Genomic DNA, 13,399 nt, shown 5'->3' with positions numbered 1-13,399 from the left:
CACCAAAATAGAGGGAATGGCTCTTTCTTCCTTTCTGCATCTCCTTAATGCTTCTCTTTGCATTTGACTTATCTCTAGTATTTCCATAGCATCTTCTGGGTTTTCCTCTTCTGAGTCAGTCTCCGAAGAGTCTTCTTCACCACTAGAGTTTCCTTTCTATGCATCGGGATCAGCACTACCGTGCATGACTAAGTCAGCATAGGTTCTCCTCTTTCCATTGGTTCCTACGAGGAGGTCTTGATAAACATCCACTCTTCTTCCCTTACCACTCGAGGTTTCACCTCCAAAGCCTCTTTCATCATTCCAGAGTTTTTTCTTGCTCCGATGAAGCTGGTCAGCTTCCTCGATGGTCGTAGTATCCGGCATTAGTTTGGTTTTAAAATTACAAAATTCGATCCAACTTTATTTACTAGATTTATTGTCAATTCAATCACTTATATTTTGATTTATGATGATGACGAGCTCGTTATTAGAAATAATGACACAAAGATTACATACATTATTAATTAGCTATATTCTACTTTCATACTTAAGGACTTGGGGGATTTAACTTTCTTTCACGGTATTGATGCTATTAAACATTCTGATTCCCTAATATCATTCAATCAAGCTGAATACATCAAGGAATTGCTGTCAAAAGCTAGCATGCATAAATCTAAACCTATGAGCACTCCTATGGTTAGTTCCTCGAGACTTACAGCTCACACATGTGCTTCCATTGAAGATCCTTCATCGTTTCACTCTATTATAGGAGAGATTGCAATATGCAATAGTTATTCCACCAGATATTTCTTTTTCTTTGGATAAAATTAGCCAATATGTCTTTAGAGCTTGTTTGGGTGAGCTTTTAAGAAAAGATCTTTTTTTTATTTATCTTTTTTTAAAAGATCTTATGGAAAAGTAAAAGTAATTTTATGTTTGGGTATCTCATGCAAAAATATCTTTTTATCTATCAATTATGTTTGGGTATAACGATATAAAAGTACTTTTTTGTTTATTTATTAGATGAAAAACATCTTTTTTTTATTTTTCTAGTGCTTTTACTTTTACTACTAGAAATTTGCCAAACACGTTAAAAAATTAAAAAAAAAATTTCATTGAAAAAAGATCTTTTTTTATCAAAATAATGACGCCCAAACAAGTACTAAATAAGACTGCTAATTTACGTTCATCTTCATTTTTCATATTCTAATTGGACAGCTGAGTTGGACGACAGAAAATCAATTTCAGGGTATTGTGTTTTATGGTCCCAATTTAGTTTCGCCACAATGCAGCAAGTAAACTACATTCAGTCGCAGGTCTACTGAGGCAGAGTTTAGAGTATTAGCAACAGTGTTTTCGGAGTTTCTTTGGATCCAACTTTACATCAACCATGTCTCACTTTGTCCAGTGTTTTGTGACAATACGCCTACAATTTTTCTGGCCTATAATTCAATACAACATAATCTCACCAACCATTTCGAACTGAATCTATATTTTGTTCGAGATTGTGTTATTAATGAGGCAGTGGCAGTAACTTATGTTCCAACAGCAACAAATTACAGATATATTGACTAAATCTTTCTCACTTTTACCAATTAATAAGATTAAGGACATATTTCATATTACTTAATTGGCAAAGATGAGTCAATTATAGCTCATAACTGTTTCTGTTATGACAGTTATGAATAGTTAAGGTCCTTGGGTTAATGTGATGTATATATAGACACTTGTATCAAATCTGAAGAGAACAGTATTCCATTCATTTATTTTTGCATCTCAATTCTTCTTCTATTCTTTCTTCTCTCTGTTATCACTCTTTTAGACAAGGTACCACGTATTAGGAATGAAGTAGAGTGGGTTTTGATGCCCATCTCTTTTTTTTTTTAACTTAGTACTGAATGGTATTTGTAAGCTTTTCTCAGATCAAGTGCATTATATTTATTTATTTAAGTCAATAAATATCATTGATTAGTAATCAAGGAAACTTGATACAATATGAACATACAATAATTTTTGTATCTAGACATATAATTATATAATCAATAAACTTTATACCACTCTAAAGAACTAGTAAATTATCAAAGACGATTCTCCATAACATTTTGAATGATGATAAGAGTACATCTGAGCTCGTCATGAATCTTGGTTCGGGATAATTTTATTTATTTCGCATGGGAATGGTTTTGGTATTTGAATTTATATTAGAAGTGATAGGGGATTTTACAACTTCCCAATTAACATTCATAAAGCATAGTATTTTTTATCATAAACGAAGTAAGAACAAAACATAGCATAATACATGATAGAACTCAATGACAAAATTTGATGCGTGTAATCAACTTCAACTAGTAGGCAAAGGTTCTTTATTTCTTGTTTCTTGATGTACCAAAATTAAAAATAAATGACAGTGACGATAAAACCATAATAGGGAACTGAGAACAATATTACACCGTGCTACGATGGAAGCTATATGGGTGTTTAAGGACTTCAATGTCCAATAATGGGAAGTCAGCTACAGAACTATACATTTAAGATGGTCACTGCTCTGACAAAAAAATAAAAGATGGTCACTGTAATCTTCACCAGTATGACTTAATCAAATGTCTTGGAATATTAGAAAGCAATCAAATCTTGTTCCGTTTAGTTGTTAAGATCACGTATATTAGGAAGATAAATCATTTCTGAAATGCATTTTAAATTCAAGTTGGCAATTGCATGATCATAGGCCAAAATAAGATTTCATGCAATGCAATTATGAAGACCGAAGGCAATAAATAAATAAATAAAATATGCTTCTATGGCTGAAGAGAGTTTGAAGCAGCATAGTAATCTTTGCTAAAAAACTTTTCATGAAAGCCCGAAAACCAAAAAGAATGTTGATATGTAGTTTCAAACATTTAGCTCTTCAGCATTCTTGCATCAAAAAGAACAAATCCATAATTAAATAATGGGTAAAGTACTATTTTGGTCTCCAACGTTTGGGGTGGATCCTATTTCCGTCCCTAATATTTTAATCGTCCTATTTTTATCCCAAAACGTTTAAAATGGCATCAATGTTATCCCACCGTCAAATCTCTCACTAACATTTAACGAAATTGATGGAAGCTATATATATACAAGCTATAGCAGTGTACATATATATCAGAGATCAATAGACAGAAAAAATGTTCAAGACTTGAAATACACACAAAAAACTAATAAAAATAACAATGAACTACATAATTAGAGTTGAAGCTTCGTTGCCACAGATAAAACATCCAAAACACATCTTACATATCTTCCCAGCATTAGAACCCAAAACCGAAGATATATGTCATTTATAGCAGGTTTGGTTTTCCATTTAGAAATCTCCAAATCATATATTTTGAACAAAGTTTCTCTATCACAGTTCTATTGCAAACCTTGATTGATTTTGGAAATTCAAATGAAAAAGAACCTGCATGTACTAATAGTTATAGTCTTCTTACGAACAAGGTCTACACTAAATAAACTTTATAAACATATATCAGCTAAGTTCAGGTAAGATTCAAGACATGATGTGGCATTTGATCATATAGTTGATCTCACCTAGTGGGACAAGTCTTTGTTGTTGTTAGGCCACCACCTTGGACGAGGGAAATCAATGCCATCAATCTCCACAACATCCAAATCATCATCATCATCTTCATCATCATCAGCAGGGGCAGCAGCACCACCCGCTTCCTTGTTATCAGAGCTCAATTCCTCAACTTCATCCAAATCATCAGCAGCAGCAGCACCACCACCACCACCCGCTTCCTTGTTATCAGAGCTCAATTTCTCAACTTCTCTCTCTGCTAGAAACCTCAAAACATCGAAAATAAATGAGCTCTTATTTTTCTTCTGAACATTTTCTTCTGGAGAAAACTCCAATCCACAAGCTGAATTCTCCATGTTTTGATTTTCTTCATTACATTCATTCTCAAGCATTGAGATTTCATTGGCCCCACTCACTTGTCCCTCAGCAGGAACAACTTGCACAAGTTCAACATCAACAAGCCCCATGCAATTCTCATTACTCTCTGGGGTTTCCAGAGATTCAATCCCCAAATAAGCCCTAGAAAAATCACTACCTGATTGTGGCTCCGATATTTTCGATTTTTTAACCTGCAACTCATCAGTATCTTCATCAACACCATCTCGTTTAATTCCCCGAGGGCTCCAAGAGACCAATTCCTTTTGATCCCTTTGTGTCTCCGAAAACCCTAAATCAGAGTCCCTATCCAAATTGACGCGCCCCGCTCCCTGGGAATCACCAAAATCGACGAACTCCAGAGACTCATCGGAAGCATCAAGCTCCGGATTGAGCGTGCAGTCATCCAACGGCTTCTCGCCGGAGCTGGGAACCGACGACTTCTCAGGCGGCGTGTGGAAAACGTCGTCTTCTTTCTGAGTGCTTCCACCGGCGTCAAAGCTTTCGGAGCTCTGAGTCTCCGGCATCGAAGACATGAAGATGCCGGCAGATTCCGTCTTGAACATGGCAGAACTCGGTGGCGTAGCCTCGTCGCTGGTGTTACCAGATTCCCCCTTAAAGGCACAGGGTCGCATTACGTCTTTCCTGCGAGGGCAAAGTTTCATGAAATTGGGAAACGAAATGTAAGGGATTTTTTTCCTTCCAGTTTGCGAAGCCAAAGCTTCAAAGTTCAAAGTTCAAAGTTCAAACTCTCTAACCAGTAATCACAAACATCGAAAATTCAAAACTCGTTTCGTTGCTTCTTCGTAATCCTCACTCACACTTTCCCGCCAAAACTTCCACCAGAGAGTTTTTTTTTTTTTTTTTTTTTTTTTTTGGTCAAATGGATTGGACAGCCCCCAATCCTAGGCATTACACCCATGTTTCACACACCCACACAACACACTCACACACACTACCATGGGTACTATGGGTTCTTTAAACCACAACCAGCCTCAGCTGGGATTTGAACCCGGTGCACCTTAGAGCAAGGCAAATATAATTGCCACTCAACCAAACCTTGCGGTGCACCAGAGAGTTTATTTACTGTGATCTGCAGGTTTTCTTTCTTGGACTTGCAACACTAGTTTTTCACAACATAAGGCCCAATATTAATAGGCTTTGTTATCACACAAAAGACAAATAAAAACAAAAACAAAAACTTTGCTCTTTGTTTACTTGTTTACACATCAATTATGTCACTATTATTCTTTCTAAGAATGATTGATTTTTGGACCATACTTCCATCACTTTGGTGAACACAATTCAACGCTATTCTGTGTAAGGGACTAGCAATGGGTAGGGTAGGGTAAAATTCTAACCTTATTCGCGAGTTGAAAATTTTATTAAAATTCTACCCTACTCTATCCGCAAATTGAGAATCTCTCAACCCTAACACTACTCGCACCATAAAGTTTTAAATCCTACCCGATGCTACCAGTAGAAATATCAATTTTTTTCTAAACAGATATAAAATTTAATCATTTCGTATTTCATACATATTAATAAAATAAAAAATAAAAAACTAATACTCTAAATTATTAAATTAACTAACTAGTTTAATAGTATCTCACTTATTGTAAGTTATTATATGAAAGAACTTGTAGATTTAACTCTCACACCCTTCATTATATACATAATTTTTATAAAATATGTAATATATATGGGTGGGTTTCTTAATGTACCAAAAAAAAATGATAATGATAATAAAACCATAAATCAAGATCTAAAGTGAAGGAGTTGATAAAATAATAAAATAAAAAAATAATCACTTTTAAATTAGAATAATAAAACATACATATAATAAGAATTACAAATTTAATAATAATTAAGCTCTCATTTTATCGAGGCCAATGAGTAATAGCTCAAATGGTATAGACTCTCCATACTGAATTAAAAAGTTGCGGGTTCGAGTCTCCTATGCATAGACTCCCCCTACTCAATTAAGAGGTTGCGGGTTCGAGTCTCCTATCTTTCCAAATTTTTAAAGCCAATGAGTAATAGCTCAAATGGCATAGTCTCCCCATACTCAATTAAGAGGTTGCGGGTTCGAGTCTCCTATCTTTGGTAAAAAAAAAAAAAAATAATGGGAACTCAGGTACAAAACTACACATTTAAGATGATCACTATAATCTTCATTATTATGACTTAATCAAATGTCTTGAAATATTAGGAGGCAATCAACTCTTCTTTCATTTAGTTGTAACGATGATATATTGGGAAGATAAATCGTTTCTGAAACGCATTTCAAATTCAAGCTGGCAAGTGCATCATCATAGGCCAAAATATGGTTTCATGCAATGCAATTATGAAGCCAGAAGGCAATAAAAATAAAATAAAATATGCTTCTATGGCTTAAGGGCCTTTGAAGCAACATAGTAATCTTTGCTGAAAGCTTCATGAAAGCCTTAAAAACAAAAAGAATGTTGATATGTAGTTTCAGGCATTTAGCTCTTTGGCATTCTTGCATCAAAAAGAACAAATCCATAATATAATACTATAAAAGAGGAAAAGACAAGAAAAATCTATCTGCGCAAGTAATGAATGAAATGGTCACATACAAAGTATACAATCCATCATGAATTCAAATAACAAAATTGGTTTGATACATAATTCAAAATTGATGAACAACTCTAAGAAAGTTATTTCATTTCTTCAATCTAAGAAACTTTGTGATCATTAAATTCAAATGTCTAGTTTGTGTGTTCTCAAGATTAAAATCTTTTAAAACAGACAGCACCAGTCACCTACATTTTGTGTTGGAACTTTTCAATTATTTAACATACTCCTTTTCTTGCTTTTGTGCTACATGATACCAAGAAAATTTTCATGTCAATGTAAATGGAGGGTAGGATACCAACTAAATCGAACAAAACAGTAATCGGAATTTTTGGAAACAAATACTGATGAGCTTCCTCCCAAGCAAACTTTTCAGCCAATCTTGATAAATATCTCGAGTCTCCTCCCCAGACTTCGAATCAAAATATCATAGAAAGAGAGAAGGGGAACGGTACCAATTAGCAAAACTCCTATGTCAATGGGTGAATCACCATTGTACAATTTCATAGGACTTTGAAGTGTCAAGATGTGTTAAACCTTCACACAATTCAATTATTCAGCATCCCATCACGGCGCAGTTATAGACAAAGTTACCGGACCGTTTTCTAGCGAGTAGATTCCACTGCGGAGGACCTTCACCCGGCACCCATGAATTGAGTTCGATGAAGCCCTCGCCGTGAGTTCTAGGTCCACCAATAACCATAAGCCTATTTCCGCAGGCCCTGAATGCAAGACCCCAACCATTCATTGATACTGCCCGCTCCGGCAGTCTCCCAATCACAATCCACAATTTTCTTTCCTTATCGTATTTCTTAACCTCCATGTCAGCATAATCAGCAGCATACAATTCATTATTTACAACCGCAACCAACGGAGGTGCCTCGGCCATTGCAGGCATCTCCGACCCCCTGTTGCTACGTCCAGGGGACATGCTAGGAATCTCGGTCCAAGTCCTAGTCTGTAAATCATACTCCTCACCACATGTAAGAAGCTTCGACTCGCTTCCTCCAATTCCACCTATAACATAAAACTTCCCATCCATGAATACCCCGGAACACATCTTCCGGGGTTTCTTCATGCTTGGGAGTAATTCCCATGTTTGAGTCTCAGAATTGTATAGCTCTGCAGAGTCAAGGATACGCCCATCAGAATCACACCCACCAGCTAAGATTGCAACCTCTCCAAGGCTAGCAGAGCCAAACAAGCATCTCGGAGCATTCATCCTCATTCCGGAGGACCACGAGTTTGTCAAAAGACTATATCTGTATATAACAAGGGATTGCAGCTCCCTCCCAAATACAAGAAGATCGGTACCTACGGCTAAAGATTCCTTATCCGAACACATGAAGCACTCATTAGAGGCCATCCTTGGCAAATGCATCCATCGCTGACGGATCGGATCATAGGCCTCCCATTCAAGGAGAGCATAGGAGAAATAAATCCAATGTTCCATGATACCATTTAGTCTCCTCCATTTATAAAGCTCACCGCTTCGGATTACATTGCGGAAGCCCCTATTCAGAGAGGCAAGAGAGCCATAATCTGACCTTGAGCAACGGCTGAGACAGGTGATTGAGCTGTCCCGGTTCATGCGTGGCAAGAGAGAGCCAGAATCTGATGAACCCCCAGCATGGTTCTGCTGGTGGTCATCAGATTGCTGACCACATGATTCCAATAAATTCACAGCAAGCTCAAGCTGAACACCGGAATCTAATAAATCCCTGAGTTCACCCCGCTGCTGTTCTTCATTCGATTGCCGAACACCAGAATCTAATGAATCCTCCGCCACAAGTTCATCCTCTTGCTGTTCTTTGTCTGATTGATGAATACTTGAATCCAAGAAATCCTCATGTTCACCCTGCTGCTGTTGATCAGATTGATGCTCACCAAATTCCAGTGAATCATCATCATCATCATCATGCTGTTCTTGTTCAGCCAATGACTGGTCATCAGTCCAATCACCAGCTTCTTCGCCATCTTGGCAGATACTCAATGTCTCAATGGTTTCCTGATCCTCTTGGGGAACTACAGAATTCTCATTATCCTCAAGGGATTTCTGTTTGGAGTCCAACATCCTAGTATACTTCCTGGGACGATTCTCATCCTCGGATGCATTATTTTCCGCAGGGCGCTTGCCATTATTCTTGATGTCCAACTCAGGCAGGTATTTCATGTAAGACCAGTTGTTCTCTGCCTGGCAAGAGCTAGGAAACAATCTCGAAACCACACAGGAACGACCTTCGAACATGTCTCTCTCTCTCTAACTGTCCGCAGAAAGCAACAACAAATGGGCACTTCACGAAGAAAGCCTCAATCCAGAAATGACAAATTCCCAGCAAATTCAAGAATCTGTCCAACAAAATAGAAGAAATCAATTCATTAGTTTCAAATTTTAATTCTTGTTTGCAGAAACAAAATCAACACCCAGAAATAAATCAAGCAAAAAAAAAAAAAAATACATGATTCGGATTGAAATCCAATCAGCTAAGCACTCGGATAGACTCCAAATAATCATTTATTGGAGGAAAAATATGAGAGATCCCAGGACATGAAGCAAAAGAACAGAAACAACACACAAAGTTCAATTGAACATACCAATAACACCCTCCAAAGCAGAACCGGAAATTTCAAAATTTGAATAAAATCCATTAATCATGATGGCCATGTCCCAAATGATTCGACAAACCGAAAACAAAATTAACCAAAAGATCATTCAAATAAAAACGCAAGAGCCTTACAAGGTTGGAAAAAAAAATAGGAACAAAAAAATCCCCAAAAGATTAATAATAAAAAAAGAATGGTATTTGATGGCCAAATTTTCAAATTGAATCAAAAAATAATCTTCCAAATACTTTCTTCACTCACTATAATCAGCAGCTCAATCTCACTACTATAGTATTCCATGGAGTCCTCACAGAAAGGAACCACTCTATGAAGGTTGTCTGGAACGAGTGCCTTCACAGGCACGGAAGGAGAATGCAAGAACGAAGAAAATAATCATAAATAGAACCAAGCCATCTTTTATGATAGGTAGGTAGGAACTGAACATAGGAAAACAAGCCTCAAACAGAAGCATCTACTACGACAAATAGCTCTATTTATTAATACAAATAAATATCTTAATGATAAGTAGAAAAAAATAATCATAAATATCATCATACCATATAATAATACAATTAGAGAGAATAATCACAAATAGAACCAAGCCATCTTATATACATACCCGCACAATTTTTTCTATTTAAAAAAAATAATTAAATTATGCATTCATAGTTATCTCGTTTGAGAAATAAGCCAATTTTCCTGTTCAGGATCCATGATAGATAGGGCTTGCTTTACCGATCAAACAATGCAGGAAACAAAGTAGAATGATCAATCATAAACTACAAGAGAATTATCAATTCACATCAACTATAGAAATTAGAAGAAGGCAAGCAAACGGTGGTGATAGACCCGGTCATTTGATTTCTTTTCTTTTCTTTTTTCTTTCTCTCTCTCATTCAGACACCAAAAACGAAACCAGAGAAATTAGAAACTACTCAAACAAGTAACAAGATTACAAGACAACAAGTGAAATCTGTGAATAACATACATACCCAGCATTAAAGAAAAGAAGAAGAGAGAAGCGAGTAAGCTGAGCAGAACACGGAGAGACAGAAGCACAGAAGAAGAAGAAGAAGAAGAGAAGAAGCGTTTCTATTGTTGTGATTTTGGAGCAAAATCTGATAGAGGGGAGGGGGACCTTCACTTCCATGCCCTTATCTCTCTTAAAACACAACCTTAATACCCAATTAAATAATTAAAAAATAATTATTATTTTAGAAATTGTAATTTTGTAATAGTAACTTCCATATTTTTAAAAATACTAAAGGAATCTTCTTATTTTTGGAAAGGAGGATATGTGGCGGTGGTGGAGGACGGTTGCGAAAGGTGGTAGGTGGGCCCAAAAGATGTTCGCCGCGCTGCTCGCAGTTAACAGAACCGGTAACCGGGAAATGCCGGTGGACCAACGTGTTTAGTAGAGAGAAACAGATAGACACGAACACAAGAGGGAGAGGGAGAGAGACTGTTACGTTTCTGCGCCGTTCGATTTTGATTCCAAAATATCGGCTAGTCAATTTCTCGTGTGAATTTGAAGAACGGGGAGAAGGATACCTGCAACGCAGCGTATAATGACGTGGCGCGTCCAGATTGGTTGATTGTGAAAAAGTGTTCGTTGAAAATCGCTCTCCGAATTTTGACTGGTCAAACTTGAGTGTTAAATTATAATTATATGATTTTTCGGTTTTAACAGTAAATTAACAAAAAATAACAATCAATCAATAAAGTAACTAGTCACCAAAAAAATCAATAAAGTAACTCATGAATTAACCATAAATAGAGAAAAATTAATTCTATAACAAAATTATTTAACATAATAATCTTCTTTTCTTATTTACTGGTTTTCTTATTTTTTGTTGTTCAAAATCTTTTTTCTTTTTTCCTTTTATTTCGATGACATTATTGTTTTTTTTTTGGTGACTCTCATACTCCGATGACATTATTGTTTAAGTATAAAGGATGATAATGATTTAGAATTGGACTATGCTACACATTCAAGTATTTTTTTACCCAAGTTTTATCCAAGTAGATTCAATACCAATTACACGTGCTTTCCCGCGTTTTTTCTTCTTCTTTTAAATACACGCACACGTCATTTTCTTCTTTTAAATTCACGTATACCTCCTCCTCCTCCTCTTCTTTCTTCGTGCACGCAGATTCTTCTTCTTCTTCTCCTCTTTTGTTACCGTCAACAACACCAATAATACCAATATTTTGCTGATGGATTATTTTTCAATCGAATTTAAAGGAATGCAATTGCTAAATTGAATTGAATTGAATTGAATGGATGCAGGTGTTCTGAATTTGAATTGAATTGAATTGATAATCTTTAAATTGTAGACAGAGGTGTTTCGAATTTGATTTTATTTAATAAATTATGTTTCATTCATCCATTACTATACAATTGTTTCACCATGAATACGTGTTCAGTTCATTATGCAAAAAGCTGTTTGAATTTGATTTTATATGATGGATTATGTTTCGTTCATTCAGTACTATACAATTATTTCACCATGAGTATGTGTTCAGTTCATTATGCAGAAAGCTGTTCGAATTTAAATTTTTATAATGGATAACATTCCATTCATTTAGTACTATACAATTATTTCACCATAACAACATGTTCGGTTCATTTCTGTTCTATACAATTCAAAATTCTTCCTCCTCACCTTTAACTGCTTCTTCACCATGGAGAGAAGGACGAAAAGACAAAAAAAAATACAACAGTAACAACAACAAAAGAATGACGATAAGGAGAAAACACGTGAAGAAAAAGGAACACAAAAAAGAAGGAGGAGAATGAGGAGGAGGAGGAACGCGAAGAAGAAGGCGAAGAAGAAGAAGACGCTCCGTGCGTAAATGAGCGTGAGAAGAAGAAGAAGAAGAAGAAGAAGAAGAAGAAGAAGAAGAAGAAGAAGAGAGCGTGAGGAAAGAAGAAAGCGGAAAAAGCGCATGACCTAAAATTGCTTGGATGAACTTAGATGCCAAAATTGCTTGGATGTGAAAAATATCTTTTTAGAATTATATGACAATTATTAAGGGTGTTCTCATTTAAACAGAAAGGCTAATTCAAGAAATTTTTTTAAATAAAATATTTTATTTATCAAAATAAATAATTTAAAACGTTTTGACTAAATTGTATCGGATCTCTTATTTTGTTTACAGTATAAACGGAATAAGATTATACGTATCTCTTCTACACTAAAAACGAGATAAATGAAGATAAGGTACGAGACGCGTAGTTGTATCACGTTTGTAATCATGTTGTGTAAAATTCTTATCTTGTTCATAGTGTAAATGAGATACGTGTAATCTTATCCCGTTTACCTATATATATGCATTTCGTCCACAGCTACCATTAATAGCTTTTCACTTTTATTTCTTGGCCTTTTCTCTCATTTTTACCTTTTTCTAATCATATTTTCGAATTACTTAAAAAATATGGCGCGCGTTGATAATCACGATACAAACACTAAGATTGAACGTGACTTGGCACATTGCAAAGACAGCTGATTTTGAGGTTGGTGTTGTTTTTCATTTTATGTTTATGTTAAAATATAGATGTGTTGTCATACTTAGAGTACTTTTATAAAGGTAATATGTGAATAAATATATGGTTAGGAATGATTTAAATGATAGGATATAATATTAGACATACTTTAAAATAGTTTTGTTAGTTAAATATTTGTTTCAGTTTGTTTTTTTTTAATCTAAGTTATTATTAAGCATATGTTTATTAATTTAGTTATTAATTTGAGTGATGGTGGCGGAAATCGACTAGTTAAGAAATTTAATAAACAAAATGCGTTGCAAGTACAGTTCTTAACCAACTAAGATCCGCCTTCTCAATTTAAAAGGGGTTGTCACAAAAATTAAAATTAAAAATACTGGGAGTATGAGTCCCAAGTCGTCTCTCAACGAGTTGCAGGAAAGAGTGCTAATTTATCAATTAGAAATTTTCCAGAAGGTTTGAATTGGATAATGAGTAATTAAAATAATTGTAAATTAAAGCAATAAAACTAAGAATTATTATTAATATAAAAAGTCTTGATTGGGGGATTGATTAATTGGAAGTTCTATCCTTGTTGGAATCTTCTCAAGTGTAATGTAAAGCAGTTGTTATTTTCACTTAGGTAACCCTTACTGAGTAAAGGAAAGTCAAGTGATTGGACTGATTCTTATCTGCAGATCCTAGTCCTTTCCCTTGGGAAGGTCTAACATTAGTAGATATAGAATTAGTCAACAATGTTCAAATTAATTAAGCACTTGAGCATTTCAACTCAAGTG

The 13,399-nt window shown here is 35.3% G+C and overlaps 1 protein-coding gene across 2 annotated transcripts; it reads right to left on the bottom strand.

The window, feature by feature from the left end:
- Positions 1 to 6,493: 6,493 nt before the first annotated feature.
- LOC107643558 (F-box/kelch-repeat protein SKIP11) lies at positions 6,494 to 10,284 on the bottom strand. Of its 2 annotated transcripts, none has more exons than XM_088487910.1 (2): positions 10,108 to 10,284; positions 6,494 to 8,860 (listed from the first exon to the last, which is right to left on the bottom strand). In XM_088487910.1, the coding sequence occupies exon 2, from the start codon at positions 8,757 to 8,759 to the stop codon at positions 7,068 to 7,070; it is 1,692 nt and encodes a 563-aa protein (XP_088344036.1). In that variant the 5' UTR covers positions 8,760 to 8,860; positions 10,108 to 10,284; the 3' UTR covers positions 6,494 to 7,067. The 2 variants fall into 2 exon arrangements, with proteins under 2 accessions (XP_088344036.1, XP_016202725.1); XM_016347239.3 differs by having other exon boundaries at positions 9,377 to 10,245.
- Positions 10,285 to 13,399: the final 3,115 nt, after the last annotated feature.

This window comes from Arachis ipaensis, chromosome B5, assembly GCF_059453495.1.
Source record: "Arachis ipaensis isolate K30076 ecotype BB chromosome B5, ASM5945349v1, whole genome shotgun sequence".
Classification (NCBI taxonomy): domain Eukaryota; kingdom Viridiplantae; phylum Streptophyta; class Magnoliopsida; order Fabales; family Fabaceae; genus Arachis; species Arachis ipaensis.
This window is presented reverse-complemented; position numbering and strand designations above follow the sequence as displayed.

Coding starts and splice junctions, on each gene's coding strand:
- LOC107643558 (XM_088487910.1), bottom strand. CDS start 8,759: ATGTTCGAAGGTCGTTCCTGTGTGGTTTCGAGATTGTTTCCTAGCTCT.